The 24,205-nt window shown below is 39.9% G+C and overlaps 1 protein-coding gene across 2 annotated transcripts; it reads right to left on the minus strand.

The window, feature by feature from the left end:
- Window positions 1–1,558: 1,558 nt before the first annotated feature.
- st8sia1 (ST8 alpha-N-acetyl-neuraminide alpha-2,8-sialyltransferase 1) lies at window positions 1,559–23,504 on the minus strand. 2 transcript variants are annotated; one of them, XM_089126814.1, is made up of 5 exons: window positions 23,086–23,504; window positions 11,579–11,723; window positions 8,522–8,631; window positions 7,737–7,829; window positions 1,559–5,132 (listed from the first exon to the last, which is right to left on the minus strand). In XM_089126814.1, the coding sequence occupies exons 1-5, from the start codon at window positions 23,097–23,099 to the stop codon at window positions 4,649–4,651; spliced, it is 846 nt and encodes a 281-aa protein (XP_088982940.1). In that variant the 5' UTR covers window positions 23,100–23,504; the 3' UTR covers window positions 1,559–4,648. The 2 variants fall into 2 exon arrangements, with proteins under 2 accessions (XP_088982940.1, XP_039524442.1); XM_039668508.2 differs by lacking the exon at window positions 23,086–23,504 and adding an exon at window positions 13,355–14,141.
- Between the last annotated feature and the right edge of the window lie 701 nt (window positions 23,505–24,205).

The following is a 24,205-nucleotide window of genomic DNA, read 5'->3' on the forward strand; positions in this document are numbered from 1 at the left end:
ATGTATATATATTGCGCAGCATTGGTTTGGTCAAATAGCCTACTGTTGCTGTTCAACTTTGCTTTTAAAAATGAAACAACTGTTCATTTTTCGTTTTGCAATTACGGGTTAAAAAAAGGAAAGCGAATGCAAGTACACTGACCGTTCAACCCGGTATCTTACACGCAATATCGCCTCTGCCATAACATAACGACCTATTGGTTTTCATTAAACCGAGAAAAATGGAATTTTGTTTTATTGACGATCACTGTAGACGATCACATAGACAGTGTCAACATTTGTAATGTTATAAATCTAGAAGAAAAATGTTGCTCTGTTGGGTAGAATACATGAATAGTGCATAACATAGGCTACGCGAATGGACAACCCGGTATCAAGACAAGACGTGAAATAATTGGTCGGTCCACTTTGGAAAACGATGTCACGGTTTAACCCCCGGTATCACGACAAAGACGTAATCACGTTGGTCCACTTTGGAAAACGTGTAGATGTCACGGTTTAACCCCCTCAAACGTGAATTACGCGTTTGCGTTAACACATCTCTGCCATAACGACCGAGAAAATTTGAATTTTGTTTTATTGACGATCATTGTGAAATGTTCTATTATTTAAAATGCAATATATATATATAATTTTCATGGTGAAAAGGATTCATTTGCCTTGATCCACGCCGAAAAAACGTCTAAATGTCACGTTTTTAATGTTCACGTTTAAATGTCACGTTCTACTGTTATTCCACTTACTTTTGTATATATGGTATTTATTTACCCATTGTAATAATAATAATGTTCAAAGTGTATGATAACTCATTTAAAACACCATCATCATCATAAACCAAAACCTGAAACAATTTTATGTGGTTGTTTGCAGAGCTGTAAATGCACATGTGCTGGTTTATTTTAACTGCATCCTGTAGTGCAAATCTTGTGGGCTCCATGCATAAGGATGCACTTGCAAAGATCCTGTGATAAGTATAATAAAAATGTGCAAATGGAGAGATGCTTATGTAGGTGTTTTAAATTGCTTCTGCTGATTTGTATTTTACAGTCCCCATTTGGCAAATTAAAAAAAAAAAAAGTCATTGACATAACCGCAGACCTCACTGGAGACTCGGTGTAGTAGACCTCCAGCCTGAACACCCACACAAAACACATTATTATTCAAGAAAATAAAGCCTCACAGTTACACACATGGAACCTTACAAACCATTATGCGTATGCTTGGTCATAAAAAAAAATGCCTGATTAAATTGTTACTTATGGACAAAAAAAAAAAAAAAAGAGAGGATTTTCTGGGTTCAGTAATTTTGAAAAAAACTAGCTTCCCAAACTATAAATCATCCATCCATACACACATTTCTCTCCCACTAAAAACAAAGAACACATTGAAAATTAGTCATTTGACCATCTCCAAGAAGACAGCTGGACCCTGACATTAAAAATGTATTGGACAGAAGGTGTTTTAGACAGGCTGTCAGACTTGTACAAGAAATCTAATATTATATATGTACAACATTTCAATAATATACGTAGATACAATTGACACACACAGCAGCAGATGAGTTGACAGGATGTCTTTATTGTTTGAAAGCAGCATTTGCTTACTTTTCACACAAATTTCTTTCAATATTGGCATAATTCATGGGGCCCGTAAACAACGTTCAGCCCATTTCCTGTTACTAGATCGTTACATGCTCAAGTACAAAAACCAATATCCAACTGCTTGAGCCAGGAATTGAAATGATAGAACACACTTACAACTTAGTGGAGTAAAACATACTTAAATACCTAAGATCCAAGCTCCCATGAGCTTCATCAATGAATTTCAGTGAATAAACATTTGAGGTAAGCTCAGTTTCAGCAGGGCACACACCCTCATATGGCTCGCAGGGTAAAACTGAAAATAGATAATAGTTAGAGAGTTTCATCAGTTCGAAAAACCAATTACATATCACAGTCAAGCATGCCTACTTACAAACTACAACCCCACTCTTTCACAAAACAGCATAAAAAGTGGAAAAAATTAAGATAATCATCAGCTCCAGCATTTAACACTTTCCTAAGCTTCATGTATGATAAAGGTGTGGTTTTATGCCAATTAAGCAATGTTAAAAAAATACAGTAATTTACAGTATGTTGGTCCTTCTATAACCACATGCTAAGATAATGTGCAACTTCCATCCAGAAATTTAACTCATAAATAAGTGTTGATTGAAAAATCCTTAAACAAAAAAACACACAATTGAGGCCAAGTTTGAGTTTGGGGGAATAAAATAAATAATACTTCGACTCAAAACTTGTCCTTGATAAAATTATGTCCTTGGCCTTTTTTAATACTGATAAAGGCACTCGTTGGCATAAAGTGTGAAAATATGGTAATGGTAATTTCTAAGATACTCAAATGACGGCACACATTTTCTTTTGCTATCAGGGCAAACCTCAAGAAATCCGTTAAAACCACTCCTAGTCACAGTTCAACCCAAAATCGAAAGAAAAAAAGGCCTTTTTAACGACAATTAAAAGTTAATACTTTTGGAAGTACACATTTATGCATTTATGCACCCAACTATCAGTGAATATTACTAAAAATTGTCCGTTTTTTTTCTTTTCATTGGGGTGAAATGTGACCTGGTCAATGATTAAATAGTCTACAGTAGGTCTAGGCCAACTTAGATAAATTAATGCACAAAACAGCCTACGCAAGAACGTGTACACAAGCATTTCTAGCTAAAAACGTCAACGTATTTCATATCAGTTCCACGTCCACTTTTTCAGTGTTGCCTTAGCGCAAGTTTTCTACTTCTACATTTAGAAAACTGAATGTAGAATTAGATGATGGAATAACAGTTTTAAGAAAATCTCACAAGCTAAGTTTGTTAAACTGTCGACATGTTTACAGCTAGCTATCTGAACGCTAACACACCTTTAGATGGCAGAAACATTTAAAGGCAACTCCATTGCCCCTTTTAAGAGGAAAAAAAAACAGTAAATTATATTATCATTTACACACCTTCACGTCATTCCAAGACAAACCTGAGAGATTTTGGTCTCCAAAACTTGGGCAACCAAAGTACACCAAACTCAAAATTTCAAGCGAGAACCAATGAGGTTTGTTCTCAGCAGTCAAGAAAGTACCATTGAGTTTCCGTTTATCATATTTGTCAAAACAATAAAAGCAATCACGCGTCTTTAGTAGACTTGGATTAAACCACTTGACTGCTTTTACGATTTTAAAGCGTCAAAATGGAAGATTCCCTTTGAAAGTCAATTCAAGTTCTCAGACTTCACGAAATCTCTCGGGTTTCATAAAAAAAAAACTTCTGTGTTTTGAAGATAAACAAAAGTCTTAGGGGTAATTGATGAAAGAATATTCATTTTTGGTAGTGAGGTTTCTGGCTTTATACATTATAGTGCATATTTCCTATAACTGTCTGTCAGTGATGACTAACTTGGAGTGCATGCGTTACAGCACCTACAAGATTTAAACCTAATTCTCTGTGTGCAGTTTAACACACACACGCACGCACACACACACACACACGCCTATTAATAAGTCAAGGAAACAAGTTACCGGGCAGACCACAAAATGGCTGCCATTACATTCAGAGAACCCAAGATTCTTGTGGAAACAGTAACAAAACTGGTGATTGAATATTTACATGTTCCAGACCAGGTGTCCAGCACCTTATCAGGCAAAAAAAGTTTATCGTATGATTGGTGGCCCTTCTTCAACCATGTCAAAATTGGCTCATTCCAACACTGGGTAACATCAATGCCGGATTCCCAAACACATAGAACACAAATGAGAATTAAAGATAACCACCCAGAAGGTTTTCACACTCTCATTGGCACATGAACCATTCACTCCCTCTTCTATGGCGTTGACATGTTCCAAAGCCTCTCATCCATTGTTGTGGAAGTCTTCAATTTGGACGTGGTCTCTCAAACCATGACTTCCCAATCCAAACATGACAAAACACTGCGTCATGTACGCTTCATTGAACGTTAAAAATAAATAAAACCACAAACATTTGCTCACAATAATGTGTAATGATCCGCAGCCTTCACTTTAAAACGGTTTTTAAATGCTGGCTGTACAGCGTTTACATTCAAGGCCATTCTTTTTCCCTTTTACAGGCTAACCTGTTTTTACACCGATTTGTAGAAATTCAAACACTGCGAGAACGATTTTCACATTGAATCAGTCCAAGACAATATGCGATCAAAGCATTGCTCTCCTTTTCTGATTTCCCATTTAAAGATCTTAAGACATTGTTTGAAGCAGCCCCTAGTTGAAGCATTAAGTGAACAAATAGCCCCTAGGTTCAAGGGTCCAGCTGCTGGTAGATGCAGTTTAAATAGGTCACATGACACCTGAGCCCCCATCACCCCGGTACTTCTACAGAAACACAAGCTTCCAGTGAGCGCATACATGAGGATGGGTACGCATGCAAGTCTTTTTCAACAGTCCCTTGGCAACAAGAGGGAAGGGTGTTAAGTAGCAGTTGAGGGTCAAGCATATAGACACCAAAGAGAGGCCCAGATTGGGGGGTGGGGCATCAGTATTCTCATGCTAATCACAGGATGGCCGTCCTGTTCCCGTGGGGATAAATGGAGTTGCCCCTGGCAACCCTCGCACTTATTTTCCCCTATTCAGCTCCCGGCCCCTCTTTCGCACAATAGCCGACCCGCATGCGCAGTGTGCCGCTCTTGTGCAAGTGCCAGAGTTGCAGGAACTCCTCAGGCATGGCATGAAATCTCGAGGATGGGAGAATGTTGTCATAATAGTGGTGGCTGACCGGCTGCTCATTTAGCCCCACCGAAAATGGCCAAAAACCATACGTGGTCACCTCTTCACACAAGCCGAGGGCAAGGCTCACCAAGAACAACCCCGTGGAGAGCCGTTTGCCATGGACGCCGTGGTTCTTCCAGAATCGGCCCACATTTTTAAGGAAGTCTGGATTCGCGAAGAGGACAGTCTGGCTGGAGGCGGTGTCTGCAAGGGTGTGGTACGCCCGAAGGGAGGGGTCGGTGCCGGGCTTCATAGAGAATGCTGGAATGTAGATGTAGCTGGAACCATATGCCTTCATACTCTCTACGAAGGATTTGCGGGACCAAAGCAGGTTCTGAAAGCTGATGAGGAAAAAGAGGAACCATAGATGTGTCTAAATAGCCATAGGATATAGGATAAGAAGAAGATCCGTATAAGATCACATCATCACTACTTTGGTTAGAGTGGATGTTGCCATTTTTGTCAAGTTTTATGTTTGAAAACGGTCCTTTCTGTAACAATTGGTTCATTTAAAGATTTTGTCATTTTCACTGGCCACAATGGATGTTATGAATTCTTTGATGGGATTTTATTTTTTGATATAATCTAACTGTCAGTTCATGAGCCATGGCTAACTTTAGCTCTTTATTTATACTGTTTCTTAGACATCTTGTAATTTCCTTGGGATTGAGAGAATAATAAAGTTATAATAAAAAAAGTGCTTGAGCTTATTTCTGATATACCTTACAAATACTTGTGGCAATCTCGATTGTGGCAAAGATTAGAAAATCTCAATGTTGAAATCACAATTATTGGTAGGCTATATGATCAAAGTCTTATTTCACAATATGAGTGATTTTTAAAGGGATACTCCGCTTTTTTTGGGAAATAGGCCAAAAAAAAAACATTTTACCACTCCCCCAGAGTTAGACAGTTGGGTTTTACCGTTTTCAAATGTATTCAGATGATTTTTTGATATTTATAAGAATATCAGTAACCAGACAGTTTGTCATTGACTTCCATAGTATATTGTTTTCCTATTATGGAAGTCAATGAGACCAGAAACTGTCTGGTTACTGACATTCTTCTAAATATCAGAAAATCGCCTGAATGGATTTGAAAAAGGTAAAACCCAACTGTTTATCCAACTGGGGAGTGATAAAATGAGCCTATTTCCAAAAAAAATTGAGTATCCCTTTAATATCAGTTAAAATTATATTAAGAATTATCAATACTTCAGCAAAAACTAAAAAAAAAAGAAAACGTTTGAACATGGTACCAACACCAATGCACTTGAGACTAGAGATCTCATGCCAGCTAACGCAAGTAATAAAAGGGATAATCCACTAAGAAAGGTCAATATCCATCACTCAAGACATGTAAGCTATTTGGTAAACTGAAAGTCCTTTTCAGACAATTCTGTCATGCTGTTTGCCACATGCTACTGACTTCCCCAGAAGCCACAAATAGCTACAGGCGGTTTCACAATGAAGGATTATGAACTGTCAGACAACAGAAAGCATTGTAATTTTAAAAATAAGTTGAACAAGACATGGAACAGTTAGAAAAAAACATGGAACGGTAGCGTGAGGGAAGCATTATTTTATGGAAACAACTACAGACTTGTATTAAATGCTAAATCAAAACAACAACACAATTTATCCGACGTTTGACTTTAGAGATGGAACAAAATGGATTTATGTGTGCCCATTAGTGATGTCAAAAGTTTCAATACTAAAATAAAAATCATAAAAAAGCTAACAATTTCAACTAAACAATTCATTTCAATATTTGTTATCAAATTCAGTAGTGCTAAAGCCAGCTGTGACAAATGCATATTGGTGTGCACCTATTATAAAGACTGTAGAGCAGCAGAAAGATGCCACTTTGGTATCCAAATCATTGTTATTGGTATCCAATACGGAATTGTTTGTATTGAGATGAACCCTCAGGTGCTCTTCGTTTCGGAATCACACTTGTCATCCTCCTGGTCAAACCGGACCAATAAAAATGTAATTTTCTCCATCGCAGTAAAACCAATGCAATTTATTTTTGTTCTATAATATTTATTCTTTGTAATTTAGTATTTTGAGACAATTTGATTGAATTTGTTAATATTTATGCAATATTTATAGTCTATTTTTGCCATGGAAAAATATATATTTTTCTATATATATGTAATTTTTTTCAAAAAATTATTAATGCAGTATTTTAGTTTAATACAAAGTCTAGGCCTTCAGAAAAAAAAAACATTTTTTGAAGAAAATTAGCACCATCTGGTTAAAGTATAGAGAAAAAGCATGTTTATGAACACATCACATTTTTTTTTTGGTGGACTTGAATATATAGTTGAAACAATATCAAAAACGATTTATTAAAAAATGTAACAAAAAAAACCCATTCATTCCCACCATTCCCATTCATTTCCTATGGGGGTCATTTTTGACCAAAGACCACAAGTGTGACTCTTTTTTTAAAGACCACTAAGCATGCTCAGATCATGACGTCAATTTTTGTGTGTTCACATACATAAATGCCATAAAAGTCACCAAGTTTCGTAACATTCCGATGAAGCTGCGATTTTTAAAAATTCAAAACATACTTTTTGTAATCAAAATTTATTGGTGTGTAGTATGTGTATAAATGTGTGTGTGGGTGGGTTTGTCTGTTTTGCTCTCTAGATGTTGTAGAGTGTCACCCCTTTTCTGCAGTGTACTTTTTTTTTATAGAATTGTGGCCGTTTTGTAGATTGCACGTACAAAAATTCAGAGAAATTTTTTTTTTGTCAATTTCCCATTCATTTCCTATGGGTCGGTCATTTTTGACCGAAGACCACAAGTGTGACTATTTTTTTTACGACCACTTAGCATGCTCGGATTATGACCTCAATTTTGACCTCAATGACCCCCCCCCCCTTAAAAAAATAAATAAAAAAGACTAAATAAAGCGAGGAGAAGACAACATACCTCTTTTCAATAATGCTAGGATTTGCGCTCACCAGGTGTGTTCTGGTACCAACATCAGCGGTGTACTCTTTGGACAAGGGAGGAAGGTTACATCTAGAGGTAGAGGAGATGAAGAGGGAATGAAGAAAAATGGTTGTTGGGAGTGATGTTTTATCAGTGATGATAAAAATCATCATTAAAGAAGAAAATTTCAAATGAAATTTAGAGGCTTTTGCATCTGAACTCTTCATATGTACATGCAAATATGTTTATATATAGACATGTTCTGCAAATGTAACAATATATCGCAATAGAAAAATGTGTATCAACAATATGCATCATGTATAGCTCGCACAAAATGAAAATGACAGAGTTTTAGTGTCAGTACTACATTCAACTGCTATAATGTTGATTATAATGTATAATAATGCAATGGGGGAATATTTGTGGGTCCTGATAATGCCAAACGTCTTATGTTACCAGTAAAAAGTGGCCGACGTTATTTTAAAAACATCTAGTCAGTGACAGAGTGCAAGCATATTCGTCTAAAATAATTCTGGATTTTGAGCTTCAGAATCATGAATATTTTTATTCAGGTGTCACCACTGTCCAGTGCATTGGGTTTCCAGCACCAAGTCCAAGCCTATTCATTTTCAATGTAACACCAAATTTAGCTTTTTAATTAACAATACATTTGTAAACCCCGGAGTATCGCAGGTATGAGGGTATCATTTCGCCAGTCTTTTTTTAATATAATTTGACACGCTCAGCCAGTCCAAAACAAGACAATATTAGCACCTTCTCACCTCATGATAAAGTCAGCTTGGTCAATTTCGTTTCCACAACCACTGTGTTTCAGGACCCCTCCATTGCCCACAACCGAACACTTCTTTAGAGGAAGATGCAATGGTGTATCCTAGCAACACAAAAATCGTGGGAGTTACACAAGTGGGTCAAAGAATAGAGAGTCACACAAAAATTACATTTCCATTGGTTTCTTTTGATGAATACATATTCAAATCAAGGATACTTCAATATTCATATACTTCAAAGAGCGGTGAACCTTAGAGAAACTGAATCAATGAAATGGCGCTTTGTAAAACCCCTGGTGATCTATTAACATCACAGGCCAGCATTTCCATCTCACTCACTCACATAATCAAGCACTCATGGACAGACATTTTCCTTCTAAATGAGTTGTAAATGATTTTTGTTGTGGGTAGTTGATACACTGGATCTAAAGGCACCCTGAGTAGTTATTAGTGTGGTTACTAAGGTTTTCTGGGTAATTCCTATGTAGGAGGCTTCTTAATGGTCCAAGCCATTAGAGCTTAGCATGGGTATTTTTATTGTATGCGTCAATACAGAAGTAATAGATCATGTATTGGCTCTCTCACAGTTAGGTATACACAGTTAGGGTGGGGTTAGGGATCAGAGGGCGGAGATAGGTAGGATTAGGGGTGGGGTTAGGGATCAGGGGGTGGAGGCGAGTAAGATTAGGTGTGGGGTTAGGGATCAGAGGGTGGAGATAGGTAGGATTAGGGGTGGGGTTAGGGATCAGGGGGTGGAGATGGGTAGGATTAGGGGTGGAGTTAGGGATCAGAGGGCGGAGATGAGTAGGATTAGGGGTGGGGTTAGGGATCAGAGGGCGGAGATAGGTAGGATTAGGGGTGGGGTTAGGGATCAGAGGGCGGAGATAGGTAAGATTAGAGGTGGGGTTAGGGATCAGGGGGGTGGAGATGAGTAGGATTAGGTGTGGGGTTAGAGACCAGAGGGCGGAGATAGGTAGGATTAGGGGTGGGGTTAGGGATCAGAGGGCGGAGATAGGTAGGATTAGGTGTGGGGTTAGAGACCAGAGGGCGGAGATAGGTAGGATTAGAGGTGGGGTTAGGGATCAGGGGGGTGGAGATGAGTAGGATTAGGTGTGGGGTTAGAGACCAGAGGGCGGAGATAGGTAGGATTAGGGGTGGGGTTAGGGATCAGAGGGCGGAGATAGGTAAGATTAGAGGTGGGGTTAGGGATCAGGGGGGTGGAGATGAGTAGGATTAGGTGTGGGGTTAGGGATCAGAGGGCGGAGATAGGTAGGATTAGGGGTGGGGTTAGGGATCAGGGGGGTGGAGATGAGTAGGATTAGGTGTGGGGTTAGGGATCAGAGGGCGGAGATAGGTAGGATTAGGGGTGGGGTTAGGGATCAGAGGGGTGGAGATGAGTAGGATTAGGGGTGGGGTTAGGGATCAGAGGGCGGAGATGAGTAGGATTAGGGGTGGGGTTAGGGATCAGAGGGTGGAGATAGGTAGGTTTAGGGATCAGGGGGTGGAGAAGAGTAGGATTAGGGGTGGGGTTAGGGATCAGAGGGCGGAGATGAGTAGGATTAGGGGTGGGGTTAGGGATCAGAGGGCGGAGAAAGGTAGGATTAGGGGTGGGGTTAGGGATCAGAGGGCAGAGAGGAGTAGGACTAGGGGTGGGGTTAGGAATCAGAGGGCGGAGATGAGTAGGATTAGGGGTGGGGTTAGGATCAGAGGGTGGAGATGAGTAGGATTAGGGGTGGGGTTAGGGATCAGATGACGGAGATAGGTAGGATTAGGGGTGGGGTTAGGGATCAGGGGGGTGGAGATGAGTAGGATTAGGGATGGGGTTAGGGATCAAAGGGCGGAGATGAGTAGGATTAGGGGTGGGGTTTGGGATCAAAGGGCGGAGATAGGTAGGATTAGGGGTGGGGTTAGGGATCAGGGGGGTGGAGATGAGTAGAGAAGTTGGATTTGGATCCAACTCCTCCCCCTGGATTTCATGTTCTGCAGTGAGGATCTTCTCAAATTTTTCCGGCTTTCCATGTTTTCACTGTTATATGGTAGGGGTGCTGTGAAAGAGTACTGAATCTTGACGCAGAAACAAGCAATAGCATATGTAATCATAAGGATATGTAAAATAACACAATCATCAACATTAAACAGTATATAAATCAAAACAGCCTAATGTTACTGAATGAAATGTCGACTAAAGACAAGGTAGAGGCTACAGGACAGTGCAAAATTTGGGGTTGTTGATAGACTCAATCTACTCCATCCATGTTTTGGATCATCATTCTGAATCCCATCCTGACATAGTCTGACAAAAAAGTGATTTTCTCAGCTTCAAGGGGTTGATAAAAAAAAGAAAGCATGCATGAAGCTATCTAAAATGGCTTTTGTTTAAAAGCAGAGGGTCTGTTCTTTCTTTTGATAAATTGCATGTTCAGATATTCATACAACAAAATAAACCGGGGGCCGTGAAAATGATCAAAAACGCGCTTTTTTTTTTTTTTTTTTAAAGTGCTGATGGGGAAAGAGTTAATAACTGCATAAACTGAAGCAGAAACAACAACCCCAAAAATGACTAATGATAAGTGGACACACTACAACACTGCGAGAAGCAGACTCTAAAAAACATAAAAGACAATCATTGCAGTTTCGGGAGAGTCATGTTCCATATATAGAACAATAATTTAGGGGATTCACTCATGCATTTAATTGCGGTTTTCACTCCTGTAACTTTACAGTGTGTATTTTGCAAAAAATGAGTGTGGCTCTGAGACAGTGTAGGAGGAACAGACAGTGTAGGAGGCATGGTGCCAAGTACAGGACAATCAGGACCCATGCGGGTGTCTCTCCCATGCCTGTTTATTTTTAGAAAGCAGAGCGCAGCGCTGAGCCTCATGGAGAGTGGGGGTGGAAAGAAAGAAAAAAAAAAATCTGGACCAACTGCTTCTCTTCCAAACACTTCCACATTCATTGCTGCATTTTATAGTCAAGAAAAATAAAAATCATTTTATCCGTGTTAATTCAGGTTACTGTTGGAAGCTACGTGGGACTTATGAAAGACAGTACCTGGACAAATAACGGGTAGGTTTCATTGTTGACTGTGTGGTAATGGTAGATTTCCCCATCATACCACAAGACTTTGCCTATTGGAGAGTTCTCCTTAGTAATCGCAAACATCTTCTTTGGATCACAGCATTCTGTCAGCAGCTTCCTGCAGAACAAGACAAAAAAATGGACATTAAGCAGAAGTAATAACAGAAATGGGCATGTGAAAATGTCCTTTCTAATTGACTGAGAACAAGCACGCATTCTTGAAAGCATAAAGTCTTTTATTTAGCAGAACAATTGCGGTGCAATTACACAAACTAATTTGATGACCAAAATAAAAGCAAGCACAAACGGAAAGCATGCAAGCAAAATAATCATTTTGGCATCCGCTGTCCAAACAGGTTCTAGTATTGTTTCACAGCAGGCCTTTTTATTTTTACTTATGATTTAACAAAGCTGTGTGATCCTGACACGAATCATTTTACAACTGTTAACATAAATTTCAAACCAAAATCGATTGACACGCACACAATATACCAGACAAAACATTACTATTTTTTAATTATGTTTTTGATAGAAGTCTCTTATGCTTATCGAGCAAGATTTGATCAAAAACACAGAAAAAAAACCCAGCATTATTGTGATAATTAAATTAAGTAACTGTTCTCTATTTTAATATACTTTAAAACAAAATGTATTTCAGTGATGCAAAGCTGAATTTTCATTGGCCATTATTCCAGTCTTCAGAGTCACATGATCCTTCAGATTTTAGTCTAATATGCTGATTTGTTATCAATATTAGAAACCACAGTGTTGATTAGTTGTTTTTATATCATGTGATACTTTTTTTCAGGATTTTTTGATGATTTAAAAAGGTAAAAAAAAGAAAAGAACAGCATTTAATTAAAATAGAAATCTTTTGAGACAATATTCCCTCCCATTCAACTGTTTGGGGTCAGTCGTTTTTTCTTTCTTTCTAAAAACAAAACAAAAACATTTTTGAATCTTTTTTAATTTGTCACACGTTATTTTGACGTTACTTTAAGGTCAATTAAGTACATTCCCCAATATTTACTTTCTATTAATTACCATGTCTAATGGCGTTTCTCATAACTGAAGAATTTTTTTACAGCAATCTATTAAATTAGTTAAATCAAACTCGGAACCACAACACTTTATCACTTTATATATATAGATATATATATATATAAAGAGAGAGAGAGAGAGAGAGAGAGAGAGAGAGAGAGAGAGAGAGAGAGAGAGAGAGAGAGAGAGAGAGAGAGAGAGATCATATTTGAACATGTTTTTGTATTCCATGATATATAGTATGTTGTGCATTAATGGTAATAAGAATTTGGAGGGAAAATGTGCCTAATGGTTAACACAGCAAAACAACCATAACGTCTATAAACCATGCTTCGCTTTCTTTGTAAAATATAATTGAATACATCAATCATGAGATTGACCGAACAGAATCAACCTCTTTATGGCGTCCCAATGGTCACCCTTTCTGGGAAGTCAGAGAGGGTACAGATAACGTTTCAAACAAATCATCTTCCACTGCGCATGCGCGTTCTCATAATCGGTTTTCCTGGGAGATGTCTGCACTCTGCAATACTCTATCAGCATGAAAGCCACATTACATGTTCGAGATAGATAGTGCAACCAATCCATTTACTTAGTTAAAAAGACAACGGGGATTCAAACTCCACTTAAAATTCCATCATAGATAATGGCCTTGCGCATCATAGAGGTTTGAATAAAATGAATGGATGAATGGATGAATGGAAATACCTGTACAGATCTACTCCCGTTTGGTTTCTGGTCCATGTTTGTCCCTGCCGCAGAACCTCATCCACCATTTCCTTGTCACTGGGAAGCTTATACACGGGGAAGATATAGAGCCACAACAACGCCAGCACTCCCAGAGTGGCCCATATATACCTGCTCCTGTGACATCTCAAAGACACCATTCCGTCGGTCTGATCAGACAAACTCCTAGTACAAAAGCACGTGCTCTCGACCGACAGGTTTATTTTGGTGCCTCTGCCATTAGGAGCAAAAAGCCGCTTGAATACCGTTATCCTCCTATTTCCATAACGCGGCGTTACAGAGGCCAACAGAGGTGCATCAGTGTCAGATTTTCATGCATGCATGCCTCCAATTTCTCCTCATTCCCTGCTGATTTTGCTGAAGGATGTTCTCAATAACGGGCGGGATGTGGATGTGGTCGGTTCCGTCTGGCCAAGCGGGTGGAATCTCACGGGGTTTTTTATAGGGGATCCAGAGATCTTCTCCCCCCATCACTTCTAATGCAAACCGTCTTTAACTCCCCAACAAATCTGATGCCTGCGCTATCCGGCTTCATTTCGCCTTTATCACCGCATCACGGTCATCATTTCGCTGTGCAAATATTTTTTTAAAGGCCTTCTCTCCCAATCAGGCCGTGTTGGATGTAATCTTCCGCATAAGTGAGAGACAAAGCTCAGTTTGTTGCGAATGCTTGTGCACGCATCATTGCCCTCATTTGTTATGGTGCTGCCAGAGAATGTCGGCTGCCCCCTTCTGGTTAATCTAGTCACATGACAACGAATGTGTAGCCTAGCGGATTTACCATTTACTGAGCTGATTACATGCACACCGCATACAGTAAACAAATAGAATAATTACGAATTTTCAAAGGCATTCTTCAAATTTTTTTTTTTCAAATATCCTAACTTCTGTTCTACATGTTGTTTAGCCATGTTTGTGATAAACATCTTTTTGGAAGTTTAATTAGGCCTAAATAATTCAATTCAAATATAGCGCTTTTCACACTACATATTGTTTCAAAGGTTTAAATAATGGTTTAAGATGAAGGTGCAGATGTTAAAATAATATTGAAATAAATGAATGACATATGATATATAAATATGAATATATTTTGAGTCATTCTACAATTCATGTCCATTGATAATTATATTTTTATAATAGTTTTCTAGAAATGGGAAAAACGTATTGTCACAGAGATATTTGGCACACAGTAAAAAAATAAATAAATAATAATATTATTATAATATTATATTATTATCCCCATAGGATGCAATTATATATATATATATATATATATATATATATATATAATGTGTGTGTGTGTGTGTGTGTGTGTGTGTGTGTATAATTGCATCCTATAGGGATAATGATATAATATATCAGGCTTGCCTGCCTAATGTATGTATGAAGAGTTCAGATGCAAAAGCCTCTAAGTGCCATTTGAAATTTTCTTCTAGAATGACCATTTTTATCAAGCAAGTTCAGTGATTTCACTTAAATGGCAATCATAATTACCTATTAATTGTTATTTAAGTGAAATTACTGAACTTAAATATACAAGTTTGACAAAAATCATCATTAAAGAAGAACATTTCAAATGGCATTTAGAGGCTTTTGCATCTGAACTCTTCGTATATGTAGCTATGTTCCTTTTTAGAAAGAAATTATATCTGCGAGGATTTTCTCAAGTACTTCACGTCTATTGCGATCTTGAAATTCCGGCCAGTTGATAATACCTAGAATATCAAAATTGACTGCAGGCGGTGGATCCTTTTCCTATTTAGCACCAAAATGTCTCGGTTACGTATGTAACCCTCGTTCCCCGAGTAGGGAACGGAGACGTTACGTCGGATGACGGAGAATGGGGGTTTCGCCTAGAAAGCCAATCCTCTTCGAGTATTAAAGGGCACCTATTATGCCCCTTTGTACAAGATGTAATATTGGTCTCGGGTGTCCCCAGAATGTATTTGTGAAGTTTCAGCTCAAAATACCCCACAGTTAATTTATTATAACCATTTGAAAATGTCATTTTGGGACCTGATTAAAAATGAGCTGTTATGGGTGTATGCCGCCTTAAATGCAAATGAGCTGCATATTCCCGCCCTGCCTTTGGATGAGGGCGTAACATGAAACCTATGGCAGTCGGTAAGCAGAAGGGGAGAGCGAGAGACGCGCTGTTTTGAATGTCATTCAGCGTGCGTTTGAATCGGAATATATAAATAGTACTAAGAGACTCAGGCAGAATAAACACATGAGAATGGACCAGTACGTCTCGGTATGGTTATTTGATACATTTATGTACTTATAGCGTTGTTGTAATCGCGTCTTTTTGCAAGTATGGATGTGCAACACACACACAGACACACACAAACACTAATGCTGGCGCATTTTTTTTAAACTACATAACGTTACACATTCTGTGATAAAGTTTGCTACGTACAAGTGAAATTACATTTAAGCACAGACGAGGAGTCCTACTTAGCACAGGAATACCAAGGTACACTGGGGAGCATATCTCCGAGGAAATATGCCGCAGTATGCCTACCCGTATGGAGCTTCGTATTGAGGAACACTGGAGTCACCAACCCGTAGGGTGGCTAGAATCATAACTCCAGGGGGTGGCAAGGTGGCTTGCCGAGGGAAGACACATGCTCAGAGAGGCTTACAGTAGAAATTACACATGTGGAGGTTACTAGCAGGAACCATGCACACAGAGGCACCTAGCCGACGTCCAGGCAACAGACACTGGCGTCAGCGTCAACAGTGCTGGAGGAACTCAGGGCTTCAATAGAAGGCTCAGCTGAGGAATAATCGCACTTACCCAGTCCGTGGAGTGGAATGGCGAGCAAGCGAAGACACCTGAGCGGGTCCAGTACTGGCCGGTTGAGCGAGTACAAGAGAGGACACAGGAGATTATAGAATCTGGAGAATGTGTTGGGTGTCGCGCAGCCTGCAGCTCTGCAGATGTCTGCTAGCGAGGCACCATGCATGAGAGCCCAGGAGGAGGCCACACTCCGGGTGCAGTGGGCTGTCACACCAAGGGGGCATGGTCAACCTTGCTGCTAGTAAGCCAAAGCAATGGTGTCCACTATCCAGTGAGACAACCTCTGCTTTGAGAGAGCCCTTCCCTTCTGGCTCCCACCATAACAGACAAAGAGCTGATCTGAGGTCCTGAAACACTGTGTTCTGTCTACGTAAGCACGGAGGGTGCGTACTGGACAGAGCAGTGCCAAGTCTGGGTCTGCCTCCTCCAGGGGCAGCGCTTGCAGGTTCACCATCTGGTCCCGGAAGGGAGTGGTAGGAACCTTGGGCACATATCCAGGCCGGGGTCGCAGGATCACGTGAAAGTAGGCCGGCCCGAATTCCAGGCACGCTTCGTCAACGGAGAATGCGTGCAGGTCCCCTACCCTCTTCCCTCTTGAAGGAGGCCAGTGCAACCAGGAGCGCTGTCTTCATTGACAGGAATTTAATCTCAACTGATTGAAGAGGCTCAAAGGGAGATCTCTGCAGGGCATTTAAGACCACTGAGAGGTTCCAACAGGGTATGAGAGGAGGGCAAGGAGGATTTAGTCTCCTCGCTCCTCTCAGGAACCTGACGATCAGGTCGTGCCTTCCTAGGGACTTACCTTCAACTGCTTTGTGATATGCGGCAATGGCAGCCACATACACCTTCAGGATGGAGGGAGACAGCCTTTGCTCCAACTCGTCTTGCAGGAAGGAAAGCACGACACTGATCGAGCATCTCCGGAGGTCTTCTCGGCGAAAAGAGCACCAGTTGACGAAGAGGTTCCACTTCAACGCGTAGACGTGTCTTGTGGACGACGCTCTAGCGGAAGTGATGGTAGCCGCCACCGCACGTGGCAGGGTACTCAAACCTGCCTTGTCCCGTCCAGGAGCCACACGTGGAATCTCCAAAGATCGGGACGAAGGTGCCATAGGGTGCCCCATCTCTGAGAAAGGAGGTCCTTTCTCAGAGGAATTGGCCAAGGAGGTGCTGTCGCGAGGAGTATCAGTTTGGAGAACCAGGTCTTGGTGGGCCAAAATGGGGCGAACAAAATGACCTGCTCCTCATCCTCCTTGATCTTGCGCAGAGTCCATACGAGAAGGCTCACTGGGGGAAACGCATACTTGCGTAAGCCAGCTGCGTGCCAGTGTTTTTTAGAGTAGTACAGAACTGGTCCCATATCAGCTGCACCGTCTGGGGATGGAGTCGCCATTCGCCAGAGATTGGACGGAGCCGTGACAGCTCGTCGGCTGCAAGGTTCCACTCTCCTGGAATGTAAATAGCACGAAGGGACCTCAGGTGCTTCGGACTCCATAAGAGAAGGTGGCGTGCGAGTTGAAACATCCGGTGAGATCATAGACCACCCTGATGGTTGATGTACGCTACGGTCGCGGTATTGTCTGAACGGACTAGTACGTGTTGACCCTTGAGCAACGCATGGAAGCAGTGCAGGGCAAGGCGTACTGCCAGCAACTCGAGGCAATTGACATGATTAAGGCACTGGGGTCCTGTCCAGGAACCCGCGGCTGCATGTCCATTGCACATGGAGCCCCAACCCATGGCAGAGGCATCTGTGGAGACAACAACATGCCTGGAAACTTGCTCTAGGGGAACTCCGGCCCGTAAAAAGCTGAGGTTCCTCCACGGGGTGAAGGTCTGACGGCAGGTTGGAGTTACTGGATCTCTGAACGTACCGCGATGCCCACCTCGGGACTCGATCGCGAAGCCACAGCTGAAGCGGTCTCATATGAAGCAATCCGACTGCATATGGCTGTGGATGCCATATGCCCTAGGAGCCTCTGAAAAGTTTCAGTGGGACTGCACTCTTGCCCTCGAACTGTCAAAGACAAGTCAGCAGTGAGTGTGCGCGGTCGCTCGTAAGCTGCGCGGACATGGCGACCGAGTCTATCTCCATACTGAGAAAAGAGATCCTCTGCATGGGGCAATTTAACGATCTCTGCTATTTCATAACACTCAACTGTCTGCAACAATTGCTCCTTGGTATACAATAAAAGCAGTTCTTCAGATGGAGATTCCTGAAAAATGTCCACCACGGAAGCCATTTCGACGAATTTTATCCGCACTCGAATAACAAATGAATGTGTTAACACTAATGCATGCACTAACAATCACTTAGGCTACTCAACTAAACAAATGCGGCTACACAACCAGATCACACTCCCCACATTCAAAATGGACTTTCACAACATGAAAACTAATGGTAACAGTGATCCCACAACTGTATTTACCCTATAACACTTTTTTACCATCTAATCTTCAGTGGCGTTAAGGGCTCGGGGCAACTTTAAATGCTAAACTCATGCCCACCTGCACACCGATCCCATTTACAAGATCAACAGCACTTTCACTGAACTGAAACGTACCCCCACTCCGAATAACTACCAAAAATAAAAAAGGCAAAATAACAAAGTGGCAGGTCCAACCTACCCGGCGACTACAAAAATATAGGGTAAATACTCACGTGAGACCACAGGAGTTACACCAAACACTTTCCAGGACGGGCAAAATACGTCACACATTTTCCTCTCCACATAGCCTACACAAAAAAATAAATAAATAAAAACACAACAACCTTTGGACGAGCCCCCAATTATGTTACGACCGCAGCCGCAACACAATGAAGTCATCACAACTCAACTCAGCTCCATAAGGAATTTATTACAAAAATACGCCATCGACATCATAATCAAGATAATGAACCAAAACGAAACACAACGAAGGAGCACAGAAAGCCGCCCGAGAACCTCGCCCGCCCTCAGATTTGGCCGCTTGGACTTCTTATGCCAAACATCCACGAAATCACAGGTGCCGGCGATCAGTCCCTAATAAGGAAACACACAAACAAGAACACACTCGCCCCCTAGAGGTCAAACACATAACAAAACAAATGACAATCACAAATACATGCATATGTAACAGTTTGCTCTTCTCCCAGTTGACCCAAAGGCCCAGACGGGCTAGGTGCCGGAGCACAAGGTCTCTGCGTTCGCAGACCTGATCTCGAGAGTGAGCTAAGATTAGCCAGTCGTCGAGATAGTTCAGGATATTAAAATCGCCTGCAGGAGGTAGATCCATTTCCTATTTAGCACCAAAACTTAGGAACAGTAACATTGTTTGGGAAGCAGACACACTCTGTCACTTAGACTAGACTGCTAGACTAAAAACACATCTCTTTGACCCTGCATACGAATATATAGATTATTATATTCGATACATACATTATATAGACTTCTATCATTCAATGCTATAGGCTGCATAGATTAGGTCAGCCGTAACAGGGAACACTTCCCATTAATCCTGATGTACTCGTTACATCATAAGAAGAATGGCATCTACGCTAATATTAATCTCTCTGTTTATCCCGAGGTTTACGGCAGTCCGCCGTATCTAGGCCGAAACCAGATCTGATGAAGGACCTGCCTCTGGACATGATGATCAACGCAGTCCTGAAGTGTCACTAGTCCCTCCCTGTGAAGGACTCCTCTTTACCTCTGCACAGATAATCGTTGTCGGGATAATTCCTGTTTTTGTGGCTACGCCGAAGCAATAAAATTCTGTATTAAATTTTAAGGCCAGACAAATAGTTTGTTGAGGGTTGTTTTTTTTTTATAGTTTTTTTTTTAGGGAAGGACTACATGCCTGCGCACATATATTCAAACCATTGATTCAAACACGCATACCTATAGACCATTTTGCAAGATGTAAACAACACTGGTCCAGAAGCACTTCCTGTTTCATTTAAAAAAAAAAAAAAAAGCTGGGATAAAATACAACCAACAGAACATATAAAACTGAATCAAAAAGTTAAACAAATATCTTTAAGATGTTTTCTTTACATGTGAAATAACTTTATTTAACAAACAGGAAGTGTTTCTGGACCAGTGTTGTTTACATCTTGTAAAATGGTCTATAGAATGAATTCTTAATACGCATGTACACGCCATCAGCGTTCTCACAGGTTTGCGTTTTTAAAATTGGCATATAGAGAACTTAAGAGTTTTCAGGAACACTTTATTTTGATGGTCCCTTTTGAACATCCTGTTGACCAAGCAACTTTGCAACTACATGTCTACTAACTCTCATTAGAGTATTGGTGTACTGTCTGCAACATAACTCTTTATTGTGAAGCTCCTCCAACAGACATTCAACTGACTATAAGTAACTTTGCAACTACATGTCAACTTATTCTATCCCTAACCCTACCAGTCTACTTATATTCAACTAACACTCTAGTGAGAGAGATGTAGGTGCAACGTTACTTATAGACAACTGAATGTGTTAAAGGGACCATCCAAATAAAGTGAAACCGAGTTTCCCGTTAAAACAGTGTCGTGTTAGCGGCCACTAAGTTAATAGCCTAACCAATGATCGTTGCGACAAGTGAATCAATTAAAAGTAACTTTAGCTGTAAAATAACTTTATTCTAGAGCTGTCATAAAGCAAAAACTGTGACCGAAAAAAGTGACTGAAAATTTACCATAGTTGTATTATAGGTGCCTTGAAGATTTGTATAACCAAAGAAATACTAGTTAAACTTAAAAAAAAAAAAAAAAATTGACAAGATGACTCTGGTTGAAAATATGTTTAGGAGCTATAATATTATAGGAGCAAAAAGGTTAAATCTAGGATTTGTTCTCTCATGTTTGTGGTCTCACATATTTTAAATCTTGTGTAGCAACAACTACATGGTTTGAAATCTGTCTCTGAATACTGTTTCTGCCCATGAGGTGGCGTTGTTGGGGTGTGGAATAAATGCAAGGCTATATTAAGAGTCCACGCGTGTGTGTGTTTTCTGTATACTCACGTAATACACTAGAGAAGATTTGAGCTGAAAACCTCAACATTGCCAAAACTAAAGCTAAATTAAAGAAAAGTTGCAGTAGCCTATCAGTTTCTTTTAAAAATGAAAGAAAAGAAACAAAGATTTGCACTGACCCCAAACATTTGAATGGTAGTGTAATAGCAGGCCTAATTCCAATAAATGCAGAATAAATCAACATTAAAATGTTGCATGTCACAATATGAGGTAAATCTGGCCCTGGAAGGAACTTTTTCTTTTATATATACTGTATATATAAAAGAAAAAAATCCACGCCTTGCTCTGACACACCACACCCTTCTCTTTACAGCCATCTGAAGTGCTGAAAACCTCAACATTGCCAAAGGCTATACAGTACAACAACTGAAAAAATATATGTATTACATTTATTGTCTAATCAATTTAAGGAATCCTTAATGATGTATGATGAAAGTATCAGTTTCTTTAAAAAAAAGGATATATATATATATATATATATATATATATATGAAAGTACAGGAAGCACACAGATTTAGAGGTTGAACAAAATTATAAACGCCTATTTCTACAAAAGGCCTATTTCTCTCAAATATTGTTCACAAATCGGTCTAAATCTGTTCACAAATTGTTCCCATAAATTTTACACCTGAAAGGGACACTGCTACAAACATACAATAGGCTAAAGTCAGTAGCAAAAAATACTCTTGAAAAACTTGAAAAAAAGTGAATTTTTCACTGCGTGTTTTTAGTAAACCCTGAAAGCAGCTTTTTAACGCCAAAAGAAGATTTGCACTGGGGCAAGGTTAGAAAATCTGTCAATGTGTTTTCTTATAGACATAAAAAACTTGTGATATGGATTTCACATCCATGATTTTATACACGGACATTATTTTTGTATATTACAATGATATATATATATATATATATATATATATATATATATATGTCAACTCAAGTGAAATCCTAATATTTAAAGGACCTCCTCAGGTAAACATAGACACATGGTAAACACATCGCAGGCAATGATGCATTAAGCCATCAGTGGTCGCTGAGACGGATACTATAATAATGGTGGTGAGCAAGTTCTCCATAACTGTGTTGGGATCATGTTTCAGAATAAATAGCTAAATGCACCTGCTCCGGAACAATAGCTGCATGTTAGCAAGGTCATTCGTTTCCTTCTCATTGTTTCTTTGCTTTGTGCCATTGCGAACTAGTATTTAAAATGTAACAACATTGTTGGTAGAGTAGCCTAGATCGAATCCGGATCCGTGTGAATGGGGATCGTTTTGACAATGGTGTCGTTTGTACGGTGAAAACTCTAAGGAAAAACTTTTTTTTAAGCAAATATCGTTGTCTTGTAAACGTACCAAGTCTGAAAACTGAACACAATGGTGACAGTTATTATTGGTCTTATGCTGTTTCTTTTCTAATTTTTCTGGTGCTGCTGGCAAATGGAAATTTAAGATTATAAAGGATTATATGATAAGAAATACCAATGAACACTTAGCTTTTTTGCAATATGAATTTGGTTTACACTTTATTTTGATAGTCAACTAGATATTCTACTTTGCAAAACAAACTCTCATTAGAGTATTAGTACAGTAATTGCTTAGTGTTAACAGACATTAAGCTGACAGTCAACTAATGGTAGTTGACATAGTTGAAAAGTTACTTACAATTAGTAGAATGTCTATAGTGGACTATATAAATGAACTGTTACCTATTTGAATCATAATGACATACTGAGTTATTAAAGGGATACTTCTCATCTGGAAAGATGAATGTGTATTTAAAATGTATTTCAAAACATTCCATGATGCCTTTAACTGACCATTAGGAACCGCTATGAGAATATGTAAGTATTGTACTCATGTTTTATTTACGAACCTATGATTATCCATCTCTGTCCTGAGGTGGAGATGAGGGATTCACAGACCAAGGCGGACACGAGCAGCACGGTGGAACCACTGGACGAGCCGAGGGGTTGAAGGTTGACAGCAGAGGCGAGGAACGGAGGCTGGGCAGGACCATCTGTGATGGAGACTTGGGTTGGGTTTGACCAGTGACGACTTTCTAGAGCACACCTGCAAGTTCCTTTTTGCAATCAGTACTCTAGAACCAACATTAGTTGATATGAGGTTTAGGAAATCAAAATGTTTTTGAGTACTGCCATTATAGCCACAAAAAAGTAGTACCATAGTGCCAAATCCCAAAAAGAAATGTTCATATGGTTTTTCTTCCAGTCCCAGTATGTCACAGAATTGTGGTTGTTGCAAAGACAACTCTCACAAAGAAGATGAGTACAACCCGATCTCATGGGAATTCGTACGAATTTTACCAGGTGGCTAATTCGCAACAACTCGTACGACCTCACTCATACGAATTAGTACGATTTTGCTAAATCGTACATATTTTACGAATTAGCCAATTCGTATAAATTCGTACGAATGACCTACCCCTGACCCCGCCCCTAAACATAACCGTCACGTGGGTTTAGACAAGTATGTAGTGAATGTATGAATTCGTACAAATTAGCCACTTTTGAATCACTCGTACGAATTCGTACGAATTGGTCGTGAGATAGCGTAGGATGAGTAGCACACACAAAATCTTTAATTAATCCACAAGGAACTATGCCAAAGAACACTGGGAAATGATAACACAACCACACACTCATTGATGAGAAATGACAAACTAACAGACAGAAACTCAAGGTATAAATAGAGTGAGACAACAAGCCAAACTAAACGATGAACACCTGAACTGAATTAATCTAACAATGTGTAACCATGGTAACAGAACAGAACCAATTAGCAATGACAAATCAAACTAGAAGACAATACCAAAAAATACGAATACTAAATAAGGCCCTGTTTACACAAGAACACTCGCGGGTGAAAACGTAAAAATATTTTATCGGATGTGCCTTTCGTTTACACTGCGACAGCGTTTTTGGGGCTTAAAAACGCAAAAAAGTGAAACCACCCTCCAGAGTGGAAATATTAAA

Source organism: Pimephales promelas, chromosome 24 (genome assembly GCF_988280905.1).
Source record: "Pimephales promelas chromosome 24, fPimPro1.hap1.1, whole genome shotgun sequence".
Lineage (NCBI taxonomy): Eukaryota > Metazoa > Chordata > Actinopteri > Cypriniformes > Leuciscidae > Pimephales > Pimephales promelas.